Consider the following 19918-nt stretch of genomic DNA (forward strand, 5'->3'; position numbering starts at 1 on the left):
TTTGAGTTTTCTTTCTTCTTATGTCATCTGAAAATTTCTCCCAGCTTGAAAAACTTGGAATTTTTCTTCACATCAGCTGTGTCCAACCAAGTTGCAATCTTAGAAAAGAGTGGTGGTGCTGCTGAGGATGATGGTGGTGAAAATGAAAGATGCTGATAGGAGATATCTTTATTGGCTATAGTGTCAAATACATTTTGTATAACATGTCAAATATCTGGCAAATTTTCAGGGGGAGGCAGAAGTTAAGGGTTTAAAAAAAGATAATGAACACTAGATTGTTTCCATCATCCTACATGGCTTCTTTGTCTTTGTCCCACTACCACCTGGGGCAACAAAGACAGTTTGTAACTTCTTTTCCATTTCACACTGTGTTCAGGCACTAAAGCAAAAGACCTCCCCCTTAGGAGCAAAAACAGGAATAATATTTATGGAACCTATATTATTAAGACCTTGCTATGATTTTCTGTTTGTACGTGAAGGCTAATCTCATGAACTACTGTAGGGATTTTGAGATGGTTTTCACTAAGGGACAGACTGATTCAAGAGGAAGGTTTGTGTACATAAGTTATAATCATAGTAATGAATTACAATATATGTATCGTTATCACTGTGGAATATTGTATGCATATATGGAATTCCTGAAAATCTCATTGATGTTTCCAGAAGCCTATAACTGGACTCCAGTTGCTGTATAAGAACAGAAGATGGAAACACCCCTTTCTTCAGCACTATGACAGGCATCAGACAAGTTTGCATTTTATAACCATTCTTTTTCATATTAGTCATAGACACAATAATGAGAAAAATTATGGACAATTCAAATACAGACATATGTTGGAATAAACAATTTACGATTTCAGATATGGACTTTGCGGACAACATCATTCTGTTGGCAGAAATACCACTAAGTTTACAACTAACGACAACCAAGTTGGATGGAATGAATGGATACAGGAGTACAGGAAGATCTCATAACACCTGGAAATGAATGTTTGCTAATGACATTTAGTGTGTGGACCTGAACTTGGAGGAAGCTGAAAATGTGACAGCTGGTCGAGTTCGCTGAAGAAAACCTGTTGCCCAATATGCTACTTAGACTTGGAGGAACTAGGTCCAAGAATCTGTTCCATTCTTTATTGATTTCAGAGTGACATCTTCTGGCAATGATGGTAATTATGAGCTGGCCACCTGTAGAGGAGGTGGTATTGGCAAGGAAAGCAATGTGGTGATTCCTTCAGTTCGCCTCCACCTGTAGCAACAGGTGACGGGCTGCGATGACTGACAACCAGTGATCAGTGAAGCACCTGTTGGCCAAAGTACCACCACCAAGACCCTCACTGGTCACTTCTGATGCAGGTAGATCTCAGACTGCCATGCTTTCCAGGGGCCACACATGCTCAACTGTCACTCAACCAGTCTCTGCTCTCGCTTCAAGAAGGCAACATCTCCTGGCCATGCTCTCGGCAGCTTACCCTGCACAATGCCATGTGGCCTGCATAGTCAGCTGCCGCACTTTGCCAGAGTTTGCACGGACAGCAGGATTTTGCACCCACATCCAGTTTCTGTGTTTTGTCATGGTCTAGTTAATGAGAGAAGTGCTACCGCGTGTTCAGTGCCACCTCTGAGCCGCATTCCCTTGAGGGGCTTCCCCGGACTGCAGCTGCACAAAGTCTGATGATGCCCAGTTCATTCCCACAGTATTACCTCCTACGTTACTGTGTGTAGTGTACTTCAGTGCAGTGAAGTTCACCGAGTGCTAGGAGTACCATGTGGGTTTATTATCATTTCATCCCTGGCCATTATGGCACCCCTTTACCACCAAGTGTACCACTAAAACAAGTTTTCTCTCTAACCCTGCTGGCTCCCTTGACCGCCAGGCGAGTCCATCCCATTCTCAACCCCCCCCCCCCCCATTTCTTTTTCCTGTGGATTCATAAGACTCAAGTATGGTCACCATTCTGGCAAAACCCAGTGTTGATGTCCCACTTCTCAGTGCTTGTCTTCTTGCACCACCAGATGACGTTGAACAAAGTACTGTAAACTGTTCATAGTTTTCCCTGTTCAAAAACTCCACCATGAGTGAGAACCTCCCTTGATTAAGAGTTTGTAATACGTTAAAATTTTGTGGTAGTTGTTAGCTTCTAGAAATAAATATTTCATGAACCAGCTCAGCTCGCATACCTCTTTCAGTACGCCTCATTATTTATTGATGTCGTTATTAATTAGCGTGCCTCCATAAATCTGTGTGTCCCTTAGGAGCATAGAAGGGAATCATTACATCATTCCTTCATCAATAAAGTGAACAGCTGCTGGAACTCCAGAGAGCAGAGAAAGCTTCACAAGACTCTACACATCTATACCTATCATCTATTTGCAAATACTGGCCCCACGGCACATTTTTCTGTATGGCTAATCTCAAGAACAACTCCAGGGATTCTGATACAATTTTCAGTAATAGGTAGTCTGATTCATGAGGAAAGTTTGTCTAGATAATTCAAAAATATTTCAGACAAATTGATTGAACTATGACAGATTCATGTTCCCCACTACATTTTTGTCTGTCAGCGAAGGCTAATTTCAGAAACTATTGTAGTAGATAGATACGGTTCTCACTAATGGATAGACTGATTCACAATTAAGGTTTGTGTGTATAATTTATTAGTACTGTGACACACAAGTCATCCAGTCGTAGATACTTAGCACTACCCATTTCAAGCTGGGGCAGGTCGCTAGTCACAATATAAATAATAGAATAAACTTAGACGCTGTTTTCATTTACAGGTACTACTGTGTATTTCTCTCACTTTCATTGTACTTTGCACACGGAGAAATCACTACTGGATGCTTTGTAGCATAGACCACAAAAATATTTTGGGATGTGCTCAAGGACATGTATATGCCATCCCAAAAAGAAAGGATTGGAAAAAGACTGCTGAGCATTTTTGCTACTTACCACTCTGATGAATTAATAGCATGCTGTGATGCTAATGGTTTATTTACCATGATCAAGAGTGGTTATCCTGAAAGGAACAGCAACAAAGGAATACTTTGCACTTCACAGAACAGCACATTCAGAACTTTATATTCCATTTCCATCGATATTACTGTACTATTAGAGTGACAGATAACTCCCTATCTATTTTGTAAAAGATGTAGTGCTGCCCTTATGAAGCTACTTAATGTGATCATTCTCCAAAATATGTCTGGATAGTGTGATAAGAAGGTTTAACAGAGGATTAAAAATGATTGAATCTACAGTTCAACTGGTTCAGAAGGTTTTCAAGTTTTAAATGGCCCAATATGTTGCATCAATCCCACCAGACTGAATGATATTCTCCACAATTATGTACACAAACAAGTAACTGTAAAATACACATCAACACACCTTGAAGAAAATTGTGAAACCACTAACAATGCTGCAACAATACACACAGCTCAAAAAGTTACAATTCTGTGCTAATTCACCAGCAAATGTATTCACAGATTATTTAGCAAATTATTTTGTTTCCATATGTGCGTCTCTTCCTTGGCAATGGAGCTACTACACTTGAATGTCCATTTCAAGGAAAGTATAGTTATTACATTCGAAAATTTGAAGTCAATCCTTTACTTTAATGTGTTGTCAATTACTTTTATTTTGAAAAACCATGTGTCTTTAGATTTATACATAAATGTGATGGTTTTTTTAAGTCATTTGTATGTGAACATAATTTTATTTAAACTTGGAAGATTTGTATCTTTTATGTCATTTGCCCACTATTTTCATTTTTATTTGCACGTGATAATGTAATTTTACAGAACACACAAAAGAATTCCGATGGTATGATTTACTAAGATTTTTTCCCACTTTTCTTACAAACTACCACTAAAAGCCAGCCTTCTAATATTAACACAAAACAAATCTTTGTTCAAGGAAACAATGCTAATCGAACTGCTTGGCAATGCTCATGCCAAGTCAACTGGTCAGCAACATGTTGCAAGCAATTTACTGGTGAGTTACTCCACAGTTGGTGTCACCTGCCCAGCCCTATTCAATTAGACATGACATGATTCACAAGCAACCAGTTGCCAAAACACACTGTCAACAAATTTCATTTGAGTTGCTTCAGATATGGAGGAAATATGAAAATGATGGGAAGTGCAATGATAAAAGAAACCATCAAAAACAAAGAGCTGCAATGTAATGGAAATTAAGTGCTTGTCTGCAGACTTACTGAATGTCTGTCAGAAGCATACAAATTATTATCACAGAGACACCGTGGCAATTCAGACGCTGGGATGTTGTGAACATTCTTATCAAAAATTTTGCAACAGCCACAATAGTACAAAGATCTGAAATATGCTGGCACCCGTGTCTAAAATTAAAGTATGCTATAGCTGTCAAATGCATGCAAAGCCATATCTGCAGTGAGAGTGCTTGCAAACATTATAACCAAGAAATAAAAAGAAAGTCAATCAGAAATGACAATGGTAGATTGAAAAATAATTGACTAACTAACAATGCAATGTTTGCACAAACTGTCAGACACCTTGATTACTTCTACCTGTTATTGCTAATTGTTATCTGTATACCAACATGTCATAACCTCAGAATCTTTCCATTGTTGAACATTTTCATTACCAATCCCCCAGTTGCAAACAAAAGACTTAGATACATCTGGCAGTGACTGGGAACAGGTTGCCTAAGGTAGTCAATCTTGCCTGAACTATTATGGATGCAGACTCTTCCATATTTTATTGTATTTACTGATACTGTAATGCAGACTTCATGTCAAGCAACATTTAGTGTGTGCTTTTGGTACAGGCTTAGATTTCTTTAAAAGCTCTCCCTGCTGCCAAATTCAGGTTTTAGTCAGCTTTCAACAATGACTATTACATGGGTCATCATGTTACCCAGAAGCATTCCTCCTTTAATATCACTGTAATATTCTGATGGACTACTGTTTAGACATGGGCCACAATCTGTAACTCTCTGTACTTTCAGTAGCTGCTAGTGGGGACTTTTTGGACATCTTCATTGAGACCCTGCCACACAAATATACACAGGGTGTTTCAAAAGATTCACCCAATCTCACAAGACTGTATCTTCTACACGAATGGAGACTGAAACTCGGAGTACATTTTAACTTACACATACAGCATCAATATACTTTTTACAATTATGTTTAGGATCACAGTTTTGATTTTGTTTTCACAGACGGTAAATGTGCCCTCCATAGCATGCACGACATCGATCCAGATGATAGTCAAACTTGTGTTCAATAGTTTTGTGGGCATGTCTGGAGTTACTGCATTCACCGCTGTTGCTCCACATCAAAGCTCACACAAAGTTAATGCAAGAGGAGGCCCGTAGATGGAGTACACAAATCCCTCACCAAAAAACATGAGACACAATGACTGCAGAGGTTAATGGTGCAATGTGAGATACACATGCCCATTATGGCCACTCCACTGGCGAGACAGCCCACTGTTAAAAAAAAAAAAAAAAAAATCTCTTATATGCAGATGCCAGTGCAGAGGTACTACATCCTGTGGAAATAGAAATTTTTGGCACGTTCTCACTACTGTGAAATACACTAGATGTCCTATGTACCAATGTACATGATTCCTGTAAGGGTCTTCTTCACAGAAAACAACAGGCTGTAAATTTTTTCTCAAGATACAGCACAACACACATGAAGCTTTAAAGAGCACATCTTGTGCTCAATTATTATATGTGACTGTGGTGTTTCCCACATTATTACACTGTGACTGTTGACCTTTCTATTTAAATTGAACATAGCCTTGTCACTGAACACTAAACAATGGAAGGAAATAGTTATCTTCCATCTCCTCATCCAGAACGATTCACAAAACTCTACATGTGGTTGTATATCACTTTAATGAAGGGCTTGAATATTTATGGTTTGAAACACAAATACCACAACACATACCAAACAGACTTTTGATGAACAATTAACTCTCGGTTGGCACGATGTGTACATTTTGGTGAACTACATGCACAAAACTTGTCAAATGTTCTCTATGTTTTGAACAAGCACACAGGAGCAACCTGTGGATTTCCCCTTACACACACAACTGGTGCTTTAAGCCATAGGAGGTGCAGTGTCGTACTCTCCATAAACATCATGTCAGTCACTTGTAACTGAATTTCACCTATTGAAACAGAGAATGTAAAATGTCTTTTGTTGCTGTTATCACCACCTCAAGTCATAATTAAAAAGCTAGCTGCACAAGGTAGAGCTCTACCAGCCAAAGAAAGTACCTAAGTAAAATTTTAGGTTCAATGTATAAGTCAAAATCAACCCCAAGTTTCGATCTTCATTCAGGTAGAATTATGTAGTCATTTGAAAAAAATATGAACATTTTTGACACATCTCATACAATGAGTGTGCACTGTGGCCCTTCACAGACCTTGTCACAGTTTCACTAACAGCCAATTGTACAAAACGTTTGGCGTTATATTACCACTAGACCTCAAATCAAACTGAATTCAGAAATTTGCATTGTACAAACGTTAATCTCTGATCATATCACTGTGAAGTAGGCTCAACTTTGACTGTCAAAATTTCAACAATCGAATCTAGTTCAACTGTAATGAGTCTGTGGCCTGGTGGCATTAGAAAATAATGATTTTGCCTTGAGCAAATATGAGTTTCAAATGTGTACATAATAAAGAAGTCCTTACTATCACAAAAACTGTTAAGTAGTGGGAGTAAGTTTAGATTAAAAAATTGTTGGTTGCCAACTGCATGCACACTGATGAACAAGACAAGTAGGAAGCACATCTAAATCAGTCTGTGATTATCAGGTGGTGGCTCAGTGGTTGTGTACTGGAATACACTTACGTAATGCCTTGACCACACTTTTATTTTTCATCAACCTTATGCACTTCGATTTTCCATCATTTTCAAAGGTAGTGCTGACATAGCACTGCGTAAACGTGTAAGGTTGGTGAAAAATAAAAGTGTGATCAAGACGAAAGTAAAGTTGTTAAAAATGCATCCAGATAGCTGTGTCGTCTCACAACATTTTCATGCAAATTGCAGCTGGTACAGGAATACACCAAACACATTTAGAAGGATGTAGTTTGCAGTAGTTACTCAGAGATGAAGAAGATTGCAAAGGACAGAGTAGCATGGTGAGCTGCATCAAACCAGTCTCTGGACTGAAGACCACCACCATCACCACAACAACAACAACAACAACAACAACTGGAATACAGTATAGAGGACCTCGGCTTCGGTGATCGCAGATTCATTTACAGATTTTATGTCTTCAATTGATTCAAACCAATTTCAGTTTTAGGAATTTCTTTTCCACTTGACACTTCTTTCACCTCTGGCAATGTTTGTGCAGAATGGTGAGTTGTTTAAGTTTAGGACTCAAGTGTAAAACAAAACCATGCAGCAGTTACAACAGCTGCAGCATCTGACTTGCACAATACAATACAGTTGTTATGGCATTGAATGAGGAGCCTGAAAAGGATGACGTGATCTGATAGGAGAGGAGTCTACGAAGAAATTACAGTACTAACAGAAAATTTAGCTAACAAGAATAACAATGCAGTGAGGGCAGCATATACTAACAATTTATTTATATATAAACAGTTACAAAATTGGAATCAATTTACAAAGTGTCGGTTTGAAAGCCCTATTTTCTTTTCATTTATTTTAGTTCCGGTTCTTTAATTTCTCTATCTACTTTCAGTGTTACCATTCTTATTTCATGTTCCCCAAGCAACACTTTTCTTTTATTTTATTTTATACACCTGCTCGAGGGAATGTAATCTTATTTCATAAAATTGGTTTTCACATCAAGAATACTTTCACTTGTTTTCATTTTTAGGACGTGATTCTGACTCTGTAGATTATATAACAGACTCCTAGATTCTGTGTTGCACATCTGCCTGTAAATACAGGTTATTTTTAGTTCAAAATTTGTGATGTATTGCTGTCACAGGTAACTTACTCTATCACTCTTACCGAATCAACATAAACACTCTCTCCTTCATTGTCACTGCCATCAATGAGAAGAACACTATATCAATTTGAAGTTAACAGTCACTTGCTCATTTACTAATGTGAATGAACTGTAACCTTCAATGTTATTTAAATATGAATTAGAACAAAAAATGAACAGGAATACAATGAATGATATAAACTATCTACTACACAGATAATTCATTTCAAAAAATTTATCTGAGTGTAGTTACCACTTCTGCTTATTAACAGACCCTCTCCAATTCTGTTTGTACTTGGAACATGCATGAGATGCTGCAGCTTTAGATTTACCATGATTACCTACATTGTCCCACAAAACTGCTTGATTCATTTAACAAGGTTACAGTAATTGCTTCCATGTTCTTTTGAAAGTGAATTAGTGCTTCGTCTACAATGAAAATAAGAATATAAAACACAAGGAACAGTCTCAATATAATTCTCTGCCTTATTTGAGAGGCTTTTCACATTTTTAGGCATTAAACAGCTAGGTCACCAGCATTGTAGAGGAACAGTACATGAGAAATAAAGAATAAAAAAATCCACTGTCTGGAATAGCTTCAGGCACTTGTCCATAAGCTCAACCAAAAGTCTTTATTTACTGCACTCAAATTTTTGCATCATCAGCTATCAATTTAACAGCAACATTTCATATATTCAAGATGTTATCTTTACAGAAGATCTCAACGAAATGTTTATCAAATTTGATGTAGTGAGGCATATTATATCACGAAACAATTATGAAGGTAAATAAAAACTGGAGGAAGACATGCTGATTTCTGATGAAATGGGAGTCATTTATTACAAACTATATTACACATTCAAAATAACACTGTTGTGTTTTTAGTTATGTCCAACAGATGCATACTTTACTTTACCAAAAATGTTACATATAGATATTTACTTATGTATGATGGTGGTTAGGAGTTTTTATGAAGCCGAAAAATAATCATACTAGAACTAATAACTAATGGGAGAACTCCCACAATTATGATAAAGAATGGCTTATTCACAGCCTACAACTTTATTTCAGAATGAAACGGTCACCTTTTAAGAGATCATGTCCGGGGGTAGGAAAGCATCTATGAAGCCTTGGGAAAGTACTAAAGAGGTAACAGCAGGATGAAGAAACATGCATATGAGAGATGCTAGAGCACTGAAGACAAGGTTTTACATATAAGAGAGTCACACATCAGTAAAAACATTCGATGCAGAATGAAAGTTTCTTTCCACACAATATAATGGATGCTAGCCAGTAAAAGGAATACAATGATATTTTTTTATTACGTGATAACATACAGCCATGGAATGCCAACCATACACCACATAAAAACAGAACAGAGAATAATATCATAATGACTACTTGAAAATTGTGTCTAATCCTGAAACGGTCTCATCAAATTCTATATTTTATCACTTACCTTGAGACTCGAGTGTTCTGCTCTCAAGTTTGTGAGAGAACGTGACTCTGCCTTGAGACGATCACACTCTCTTTGTAGAGCTTGTGCATCTGACTCACGCTGACCATACATCTCTCGTAATGAGCGTACCTCCGATCGTAGATCACGCTGTGCTCCCCTAAGTGATTCTCGTTCCATTGCCATTTTATCAAATTGTTCCGAAAGATGTTCATGCAATGTCTGCAATGTCACTTGGTCCCGTATCAGTTGTTCATGTAGCTCTTGTTGTACTCCACGTTCCTTTACCATCTATAATGCACAATTACAAGCACATTGATTACAAACATTAGTTAATTGCTACTAAAATCAATATATAATACATTAACAAACAACACAGTAAAGAAGGTGATTAATGATGTATTAAAGGGAAAGAAGAAGACAGGAGCTTTACCGACAATCATTCTTCCCAAGCATCATTTGGGAATGGAACACAGAAGGGGGGAAAAGATAATGGTGCCAGAAGTACTCTCCACTGCACACAGTGAGGTGGACTGCGTAGCATGGATGTAGATGTATGGGAGAGACAGCAAGATGATAAGAAGAGAAGGGAAAAAGGGAGGTAGAGGTGGATGGAAAGTTGATGGGTGAGAAGGAGAAAGGGGGTTGGGAATAGGAGAACACTTGTGGAAGGAGAAAGGGAAACCTGAAACAGGGCAGGAGCTAGTGCATGGTGGATGAGGGAGAAGAAAGAAACAGGAGTGGGGCTTAGAAGGTGATGGAGAAGGAGGCTCGTAGGGGTTCAAAGGAGTGTCAGATGTGGGAGGGGTTTGCTAAGGGGGCTGGTGACAGATTTGTAGAGGGGCAGGGTAAGGAGACGTGGTGGGTGAGTGAGACATTGAAAGGAAGAGGCAAAGAGAAGGGGTAAAATGATATCTACCCTCCAAAACAGATTGTAGGGGAGTGTGCATCTCCATGAGTAATTGGTTACTTTTGATTTACTGCAGGGAAGTGTGCTGTTTTGAAATGTCAGGATCCAGAACCTCACCCTTCACAAACAATTCCCTTACCAAATTAGCAATACAGGTACTATTTACAATCCATCTTCACAGCTTCATTTCTGCCAATATCTTTCTCCCACATTCTAAATTTCATAGAAGTTCTCCTGCATACCTTGTCAACCTAGCACTCCTGGAAGAAAGGGTTTAGCAAAATGGTTCAAATGGCTCTGAGCACTATGGGACTTAACATCTATGGTCATCAGTCCCCTAGAACTTAGAACTACTTAAACCTAACTAACCTAAGAACATCACACACATCCATGCCCGAGGCAGGATTCGAACCTGCGACCGTAGCAGTCGCGCAGCTCCGGACTGAGCGCCGAGAACCACTAGACCACCGCGGCCGGCAGGGTTTAGCAAAGAAGTGGCTTAGCCGTAGTCCTGTAGTCTGTTTCCAGAATGAAACTCTGAGACCATTGCTCATGAAACAAAAGGTTCCAGGTTTGAGTCCCAGTTTGACATAACATTTTAATCTGTCCAAAAGTTTCAGTGTAAAGGTTGTCCCCTGTCATATTCTATGTGGTATTCAGTCATTGTTGACTATGGAGTTTGAAACTGGAGCATCCCTAAAATGATTTATAAGTGAGCCTTAGGGCAAAGTGAAGCTATGAGCAATTGCATTCTGGGGCAGTTGCTGTTCTTCCACAATCAGTTGTTTAAAAAAACTCTGAGATGGGTTTTACGATTTAGCAACAAACACTGACAAATAAAAAGCGTGTCACTTTTAGATGGAAGAGGATGATCAATGAATCTACTAGTACATTCAGTGCACACTTGGTAGGGGGTAGGAGACTGTTTCTCAGATCTTCATTTCCGGAATGTCTGTAATCAGTGGCTATCACACTGTTTACTCCAGGAAAAGTTTTCACAGTGTTTCCAGTTCTGTCAGCAGATGTTTATTAAGATTTAACTGCAGCAATTCTTACACATCATTACTCATACTGTCTTATGTGATGAAATATGGCTACAATAATTTGGTCAGAATGATGTGATCACACTTGGAGAAGGTAAACGTGTAGCAACAATTACAGCAGTACGTCTACATTTTTTAACGAATCCTGGACAAGCAGCCAAAGGCAGGTTCATGAACAATCTTGTTCCAAAACAAAATCATTCTTGATCACAAGGTGACGTGAATGGAATAATTTCTTAAGAGCCTTAAATCCAAACACTTTTACATCTGATGTAATTCTGCTGGGCATATCAATGAATTAATTCATAAAATTTTGCACAGATCTATTGAGGTCGCTAGGCGCAGCACAGAAGTATACATCTGTTCACACCAGGTCCCATGGGAAAACACTCGTGGCACATTTAAAGAGGGCCAATGACCGCCACAACCTCACTTGTCGCAATCAGCAAACATTACAGCACGCTCTTCAATATACCTATTGAAAATGACCCTGCACTATGTGATCAACCTACCATCGACACTTGGCTAGCATATGGACTTGCCTCTCTTAATCTAATGCAATATTGGCTTTGCTCACCATTCAACCGACAGTTGGGTATTCAGTGAACAAACCAATGGCATACTGGTGCACCAATAGGACGGTTTGTAGTTGAGTGCTTCCCAGTCAAACCTAAAAACAGTGTTCTCATGAAGTAATGTGTGTTATTTTACAAACTTACAGAGTATTGTGTTGGACAAGAGGTATCCACCTCCTGAAGTTTTCATTTTGTGTAATTGTAGAATGTCAGGTGCTATTATTTTCTATGATTTGTTAGCAAATAATTTATGCTTAATAAGATATATGTCGTTGAAGAAGCAGACTTCTAAAAGCATCCCTTTGAAGCCCATATTCTGTGAGATTTGTCTATCTTCCCATAAACAACAAAAACAGTCAGTGAATATACTTTCCATAGCCCACACATTCACTAACCTGTTCATGAGAATGCACCATGGCACACAGCTTAAAAAAGAGTTTGTAGAAATGAGAGAATTTGCATTACTGTTTCAAAACTTTATACATTTATCTCTTTAATGGTTGAAAGAAGACAAAACTGCTGATATTAACAGTTAAAAAGACTCAAAGAGAAACAGCTAATATTCTTCAAAATTTTCACCTAATGAATGTTATCTTTTAAAGTTTCGTCACTTACACATATCTGAATTGTCGCAATTATACCTAAATACAGCACATACCTCATCCTTTTCTGCAACTAGTTGTGAATTTGCAAGCTGCAATGCAGTGTGCTGTGCAGACAGCGAGGTAACCTGCGAACGTAGAGTTGCAAGTTCCACTTGAAGTGTTGCATTTTCTTCTTGAAGTACTGCCATTTCTTCTGGTGCACGATCACTGACACTTTCTCGTTCTCCACTACAATTATTTTTGCATCCTTCAGTTTCTTTCAGCAAAAGTTCACGTACTGCTTCCTTAACATCACTGCTTGAGATGATTCTGCAGATAATAAATATGAATTTTGACAACTGAGGTTTGTTGTTGGTGTTACCTAAATATTGCATATTGCAGTTACTTCTTAGAGTAGTGACTCACATATCAAGTGCTGAATCAGCAGTGGTGAGACGATCAACTTCTATCCCCAGTTTTTCAAGAGAAGCTCGTAACTGTTGATAGCCAAGTTTCTGCTGGACTAAATCTGCCTGAAGGGCTGACAATGTTTCTTTGTCAATAGCTGACCGACTTGCCAACTCCTGACTCTCTCTTTCTACCTCAAGTAACCTACATGATGTTGAAAATACACACACATTATTTTTGTTTTTAATAGTGAGACTGAAAACTAAAAAATTAGCCTGTGTCAGTAGTAGATTAAATATGTCTATAACCTACGTTAAAAATCAGACTATGAGGCACAACTAAGAGAAGACTTTGTTTTACATAAAGGGACACTGATGATGACAGCGTAAAATCACATTAGAAATTATGTTGTAAATTTATAAGGAAATTCACCAGAGCATATATACAGGGTGTCCATTTTACCCGAAGACAATGAAATATCATGAAAACTACACATCAGATAAAAAAAGTTATAATTCCAATTTGTTTGTCTTGGAGGGGGACATCCAATGATACCACACTTAAACCCCCTACCCCACCCTGTGTGTGGGTGGTGGGGAGCCAACTATGAAATCTTCAAATTCTACAGCAAAATTTACATACGTTTTGTCTGAAGCATTTTCTTCATTTTGCCACATACGGTGCTGTAATCAGAGGAATAGAAATGGGTACACAATCATAATTTACAACATGCTACTGAACCACTGTTGAATATCCAATGGCATGTAGGACCCCACCTCCATGCTGTGAGGGTAGGATAGGCCAGTATTTCATAACTTCTAATTGGAAACCCCATTCGCAACATTGTATTCCTCCAACATATCGAACAGGGGACTACTCGACACAACACTGTGGCTGTGGCTCGAGACAAACACTACTCTACTTTTCCAACTACAGTAAATGCTCAAACATAGTACTGCCAACTTCAATACACTTAGTGATCTGCTTTTAAAATGACCATACACAGGACAAAAGGATATCTGCGAGAATGTCAGCACAAGCATTTCTGATGCAATCGACCATATTCTCATGGCCTATTGACATTTGCTGGTACACCTTATCTTTTAAAATTCCTCATATAAAGAAATCAGGGATCTAGTGGGCCAATTAATAGGGCCACTCCTAACAATCCGTCAACCAGTGTGAACACAGTTTAATACATCCCGTGCTTCAATTATGTACTGCATTAGACAAGTGTCATGCTGAAACCACATACGTTGTTGAACATCCAGGGCAACATCCTGCAGTAGTACCACTAGCTCCTGTCCCAAAAACATTCAATATTTGCATCCAATCAACACGCCATCGACAGAAATACAGAGCAATGAGATTGTTCCCTGTGATGACATACCATACATTAACCAGCCAGCAATGTCGATGGTCACCTTGCTGTAACCAGTGGGGATTGTCTACACTCCAGTAATGCATGTTATGCCAGTTAATGCTATCATGGTTTGTGAATGTAGACTCATCGGAAAATAGTACCTAGGCAAACAACATGAGGGTTGTTTGCATCTGTTGATGTACCTATTGATGAAATACCACCTGGTTATGGAATTCGGTGCTATGAAGTTCTCGATGCAGTGACACGTTGTATGGATGATATTTATGACAATGCAGTATTGTGACAATACTACTTAACACCATACCAGAATTGCAGTGTACTTGCCGGGCACTTATCCTTGGATTGTGGTGCACTGCCACTAGTACAGCTATTTCATTAGCTTCTCCTGTAACACATTTGTTTCATTTCCTTTTGCCAGCCTGTACGCTGTCATCTGACATAAAGGCATTAACAACATTGTAAAAGGACAAATGAGTGTGAGCTTTCTCTGGAAAATGCTCAGCATACAAGGCAACAGCAGTCTCACCAATTCCCCTCCATTCTCCGTAAATCAGGATCATTTCAATTTTTTCTTCTGTGGTTGTAACATTTATTTTCCACTTGCACATCTGTTCTCCAAATGATAGGTTGGCGTGGAGGCAATAAATGCTATGCAAGTACTGTAATGTTTAGAGCCGCTATCTGTTCTACATCTGCATGATACATGAGCTCTGGTCACAATACACTGCCTGTTATGATATGTCGTAGTTCTCTCCGTTACCACAGTGGCATGTTGAGTAGTCCGCTGTTCGAATACATCATGAATGGGGTTTCCAATTACATGTTATGAAATACTGGCCTATCCTACCCTCGAAGTTTGGAGGTGGGATCTCACATGACACTGCATATTCAAGGACCATCAAGTAGCATGTCGTAAATTATGATCATGTACCCATTTCTATTCCCCCGATTACAGTGCCATCTGAGGCCAAATGAAGAAAATGTTTCAGACAAAATGTATGCAGATTCTGTTATAGACTCGTAACCTGCAATAACAATAAAAAACAGGGATTCCCACTGAAGATTTCAAAGTTGCCGTGCCCTCCCCGCTACTCACAAACGGGATGAAGGGTCGGGTCAAATGTGGTATCAATGGATGTCCCTCTACAAGACAAACAGACTGGAATATCTCTCTCTCTCACACACACACACACACACACACACACACACACAAAGAAAGAAAAAATAAGCTAAGCTAGTGACAAATTAAAAACTTCATGGAACATATTAAAAATTAGACAGGAAATCTAAATCAAGGAAGTAAGGAAATTTCTTTGAAAGTAAATAAAACTCATATCCAAGATAAGCCGCAAACTGTAGACAGTTTTAATAACTGAAGAAAATAATTCCTTAGTGAATAATTCCATATGAAAGGCAATAATTTTGATAAAATCTAACTATACCCTACATTTTAAAAAATTAATAAATAAAAAATTATCCATAACTTTCTCAGAAAAAAAAAATGTTTTAATTTTGTACCCCACATACATATCTGTTGGTACAGTATGGAATATTTTACATAGAGAATTGGTTATGATAATGTTTTGTGCAAGATGGGAGCCAAATTTGTTGAATGTTGACCAAAATCAAATGCAAAAGTAGTTTCCCAACAATGTGTGGATTGTTTTAAAAAGAATCCAACATATTTTGTGTACCAATTTCTTACTGTGGATGAGATGTTCACTACTCCTAACCAGAAACGAAGTAGCAATCAAAAAACATGAAGTTATTTCATTTACCAAAATATTTAGAAAACACCACAACCTTTTCATGTATTTTAAATATTTTTCTCCTTTATTGGCTTGCAAAGAGCAAAGAAATAACTGGTGAACATTATGCATAACTTCTGAATCAACTGAAAAACAGTTATGAGCATTTCAATGAATAAAAACAACTTTCATCACAACAATACACCTGTCCACAGAAGTATTTTGGTAATGAGAAAACTGAGGGATCAGAATTATCACTCTTTGTAACATCCACCTTATTCAACAGTTTTAGAGAACTGTGAGAACAGTGGATGAAAAAGATATGGAATCTGGAATCCAATGAAGAGATATTTTGCAGATCTTCCAGACTCACTCTTCAAGGTTGGAATCCACACACTGAAAAGTTAAACATAGGTCACTGAAGAAATAGTGGGCAAAAAAAAATTTTTATATATATATATATATATATATATATATATATAAATAATAATAAAATAAAATAAAAATAAAAAATAAAAAAATGCAAAACTGAAATAATAATATTTTGACACAAAATACCCCTGTTAGGACCAATTTATTTAAAAACCCACATTAATCTTCTTTTCCAATTGTTTATTAAATATTGTTACCTCATTATTTGTGATGATGCTTCTTCCAGATCTCTGGTGAGCCTTGTAACTTCTTTTCTTTGAGATTCAGCATCTGCTGCACATTGATCAAGTGCTTTGTCCTTTTCCTGCAATGTTTCACTTCATACAGTTTCAAAATACATATATAGTTTCAAAATATGATAAGACTGATAAATCACACAGTTCATGCACACAAATATACATAGTTGCTTGAAATCAAGTAAATAAAAATGATTTCGAATACATTTTCGAACATTCCACAAACAATAACTTTCCACTGTGCACATATAAAAACAGAAAATTCAAATTAATATGAGAGCGAGTATGATAAAATATACACTCCACTCTGCAATGCTACAACATTTTGTCTGAATGCAAAACAACTATTCTTGGTTAATGACATGTCTCTTATTACATTAAACTGTTATTTGTAATATTCTGGGCTCTTTAAATATATAGGAGTCAACAGTTCCAAGTAATGAGTTGAGTTTTTCAGATTGCCTACTTTCATACATGAAGTTATACTCTTGATAACAAAGTTCTTCATCATGAAAGATTTGCTCAAAAATTGACATTCTATATAAATATATTACTGTTCTGTATACTGCTGCTTCTTTATCTTTCACCATTACCTATTCCAAATCAAACTTATGACGAACAGAAAGACACACCTTTCAGCCCGTGTATATAAGCACACAGCTTATTTACAACCAATGGCCAATGTTATATGCAATTTGCAAACATCACACAATGAAAGTCATGTCTCCTCATTCAAGTTTCCTCGATATAAATACACATGAAATTGGTAACCAGGAACTAACCTCCACTGTGAGTACTTTATTATTATTCTACCAAACTACAAGGCAGTTTTCTTAATCACTGCATCTTGGAAGTGTGAGTAGTATAATGTGGAAAAAGAAATCTAACAAAAAATATTATACTTTCACTGATTTTTTTTAAGTATGTGTTAGCAACTTGGGTAAAGAAATTGGTGGACCATTTAGTGTTTCCATTTCTGCAGGGTTCAAAGGAAAAAAAATTGAACTGAACTGGTAGTAAAATGTCCAATAACTTTCCACTATTTTCTAACACACAACACACTAATTTTCTGAGTCACTGATCTGACAGGACCTGCCAAAAGCATAAACCCACTCTTTTCTGACATATTTAATGTAAATCTGTTTCAATAGAATTAAATTTTGACCACATATTACACCTCACCAATCATGGAAATACCACACAAAAATAAAACAACATTTAATTGGAATACATGACAAAACTGAAAAGACTGCATTTTTGCTCTCTTTTTCTCCGTAATAATTGCTAATAAAGTGCAAAAGATTTGAAAACTAAAATTTTAGACCAATTGTCAGAAACGCTGTGGATTTCATTACAGTTTCTGAGTTTAACATTCAACATACCTCCAATAGATCTCTGAGTTTTGCAACTTCCTTTGCCCATGTCTGAGATTCTTTCTCACTTGTCTCTGCTCTTTCTGTGGCACTTTTGGCTTCTAATATGTGTTTATCACACAATAATGCTTGCTTACTTGCATCAGCTAGTTTCTCTTCCATTGATTCTAAGAGTTTCTGTTGTCCCTCCAGACGTTCTTTACAACTTTCCAACTGATCCAGTAATTGTTTCTTTTCAGATGACAAACTCTCTACAGCCTTCTCGAGTTCCTCAACTTTCGCACGTTCTGCCTGCATGAAAGAGAAAATAATTTAAAGGGGTATTTTATACTAAATCCATACTAAAGAATAATTTAACAAAATATGGGAATTAAACACAGCAGCCTGTAAAAAGTATCAAACTTCTGAACATGAAATACATGAATTCAAGGCTAACAAACTTTTCTTTTTGGAAAGCACATTCACACTCTACTGCTGAATAACTCATATATTATACAGCAAGTAAAACAAAATTTGGAAATTATAATAATGCCACTATAAAGAATGTTAGAGCATTTTCTAAAAGTTGTACACTGCTGAAAATGCATGAGGTTGTTCCAGTGTGCTATAAAATATTTGTGCTCCCTTGTCAGCCACAAATCACACATGCATATAAAGCAGCATGCAGATATGTCAGTAGGTGTGGGATCTCCTCCCAAACCCCTGCATAGATTTCAATCAAATGTGGCACACAAACAACAAACTTCATAAGTATCAGCACTGTCAGTATATAGGAGCGGAGATATGGGCAAAAACAAGTTTGTTTGTTTTTTTCCCAGCACAACATGTAGGCTGCCCTGCATGACAGGCATGCTGTGAGAGTAGTATCAGCCTGCTTTATCGACCTGTTTTGATGAAGCTACACATGTGAATGGGCATGGATGGGGGACAGCTGAGATAGATAGAGGAGGGGATGCATGGAGAGAGGGAGAAGGGGAGAGGATGGAAACAAATATGGGGGAGGAGGTGATGGACAGAAAAAGGGGGTGAAGGAGATGGGCAGGGAGAGAGAGGGGGGATGAGGGGATGGGCAGGGAGAGAGAGGGGGGATGAGGAGATGGGCAGGGAGAGAGAGGGGGGATGAGGAGATGGGCAGGGAGAGAGAGGGGGGATGAGGAGATGGGCAGGGAGAGAGAGGGGGGATGAGGAGATGGGCAGGGAGAGAGAGGGGGGATGAGGAGATGGGCAGAGAGAGGGGGGAGGTGTAGGTAGACAAATAGGGGAAAGTTGATCAATGGGGGAGAGGGGGAGAGCAGATGGACAGAGGGAAGAGGAGATGGGCAGTGGTGGGGAGGAAGAAATGGGCAAGGGGGGGGGAGGGTTGGAAAAGAAGATATGGATAAGGTGGACAGGGGGCCAGGACGATATGGACAGACAGGGGCAAGGGGCAAGGAGGAGATGGACAGACAGAGGGGATGAGGAGATGGTCAGAGAGAGGGGAGAAAGAAATGGTCAGAGGGGGATGAGGAGAAGGGATTACAGAGAGATGGAAGTAGGCAATGGACAGACAGGGGGGAGGATGAGATGGACAGAGAGGTGTGAGAAAGAGATGGTCAAACATTGCAGGAGGATGAGATAGACAGAGATAAGAGAGATGGGAAGGAGGACACACAGACAGAGAGATAGTGGAGGGGGAAATGGACAGAGAGACAGTGGAGGGGGAGATGGACACAGAGATAGGGTGGGGGTGAGGATGGACAGAGGAAGGGGAGAAGTGGGAATGGATAGGACAAAGGTGGACAAAGAGAGAGGGGGGGAAGCAAGAAGT

The 19918-nt window shown here is 38.3% G+C and overlaps 1 protein-coding gene across 2 annotated transcripts in view; it reads right to left on the reverse strand.

The window, feature by feature from the left end:
* Nucleotides 1–19918, reverse strand: part of LOC126185022 (protein Daple) — a 199706-nt gene that overhangs the window by 60726 nt on the left and 119062 nt on the right. For both annotated transcript variants that reach the window (XM_049927747.1, XM_049927746.1), the window contains 5 exons: nt 18121–18402; nt 16700–16806; nt 12957–13142; nt 12605–12860; nt 9422–9709 (listed from right to left, as the gene is read on the reverse strand). In XM_049927747.1, coding sequence (XP_049783704.1) covers nt 9422–9709; nt 12605–12860; nt 12957–13142; nt 16700–16806; nt 18121–18402 — 1119 coding nt within the window. The remainder of the gene's footprint in view (nt 1–9421; nt 9710–12604; nt 12861–12956; nt 13143–16699; nt 16807–18120; nt 18403–19918) is intronic.

The sequence above is a fragment of the Schistocerca cancellata genome, chromosome 4 (assembly GCF_023864275.1).
Source record: "Schistocerca cancellata isolate TAMUIC-IGC-003103 chromosome 4, iqSchCanc2.1, whole genome shotgun sequence".
NCBI classification, from domain to species: domain Eukaryota; kingdom Metazoa; phylum Arthropoda; class Insecta; order Orthoptera; family Acrididae; genus Schistocerca; species Schistocerca cancellata.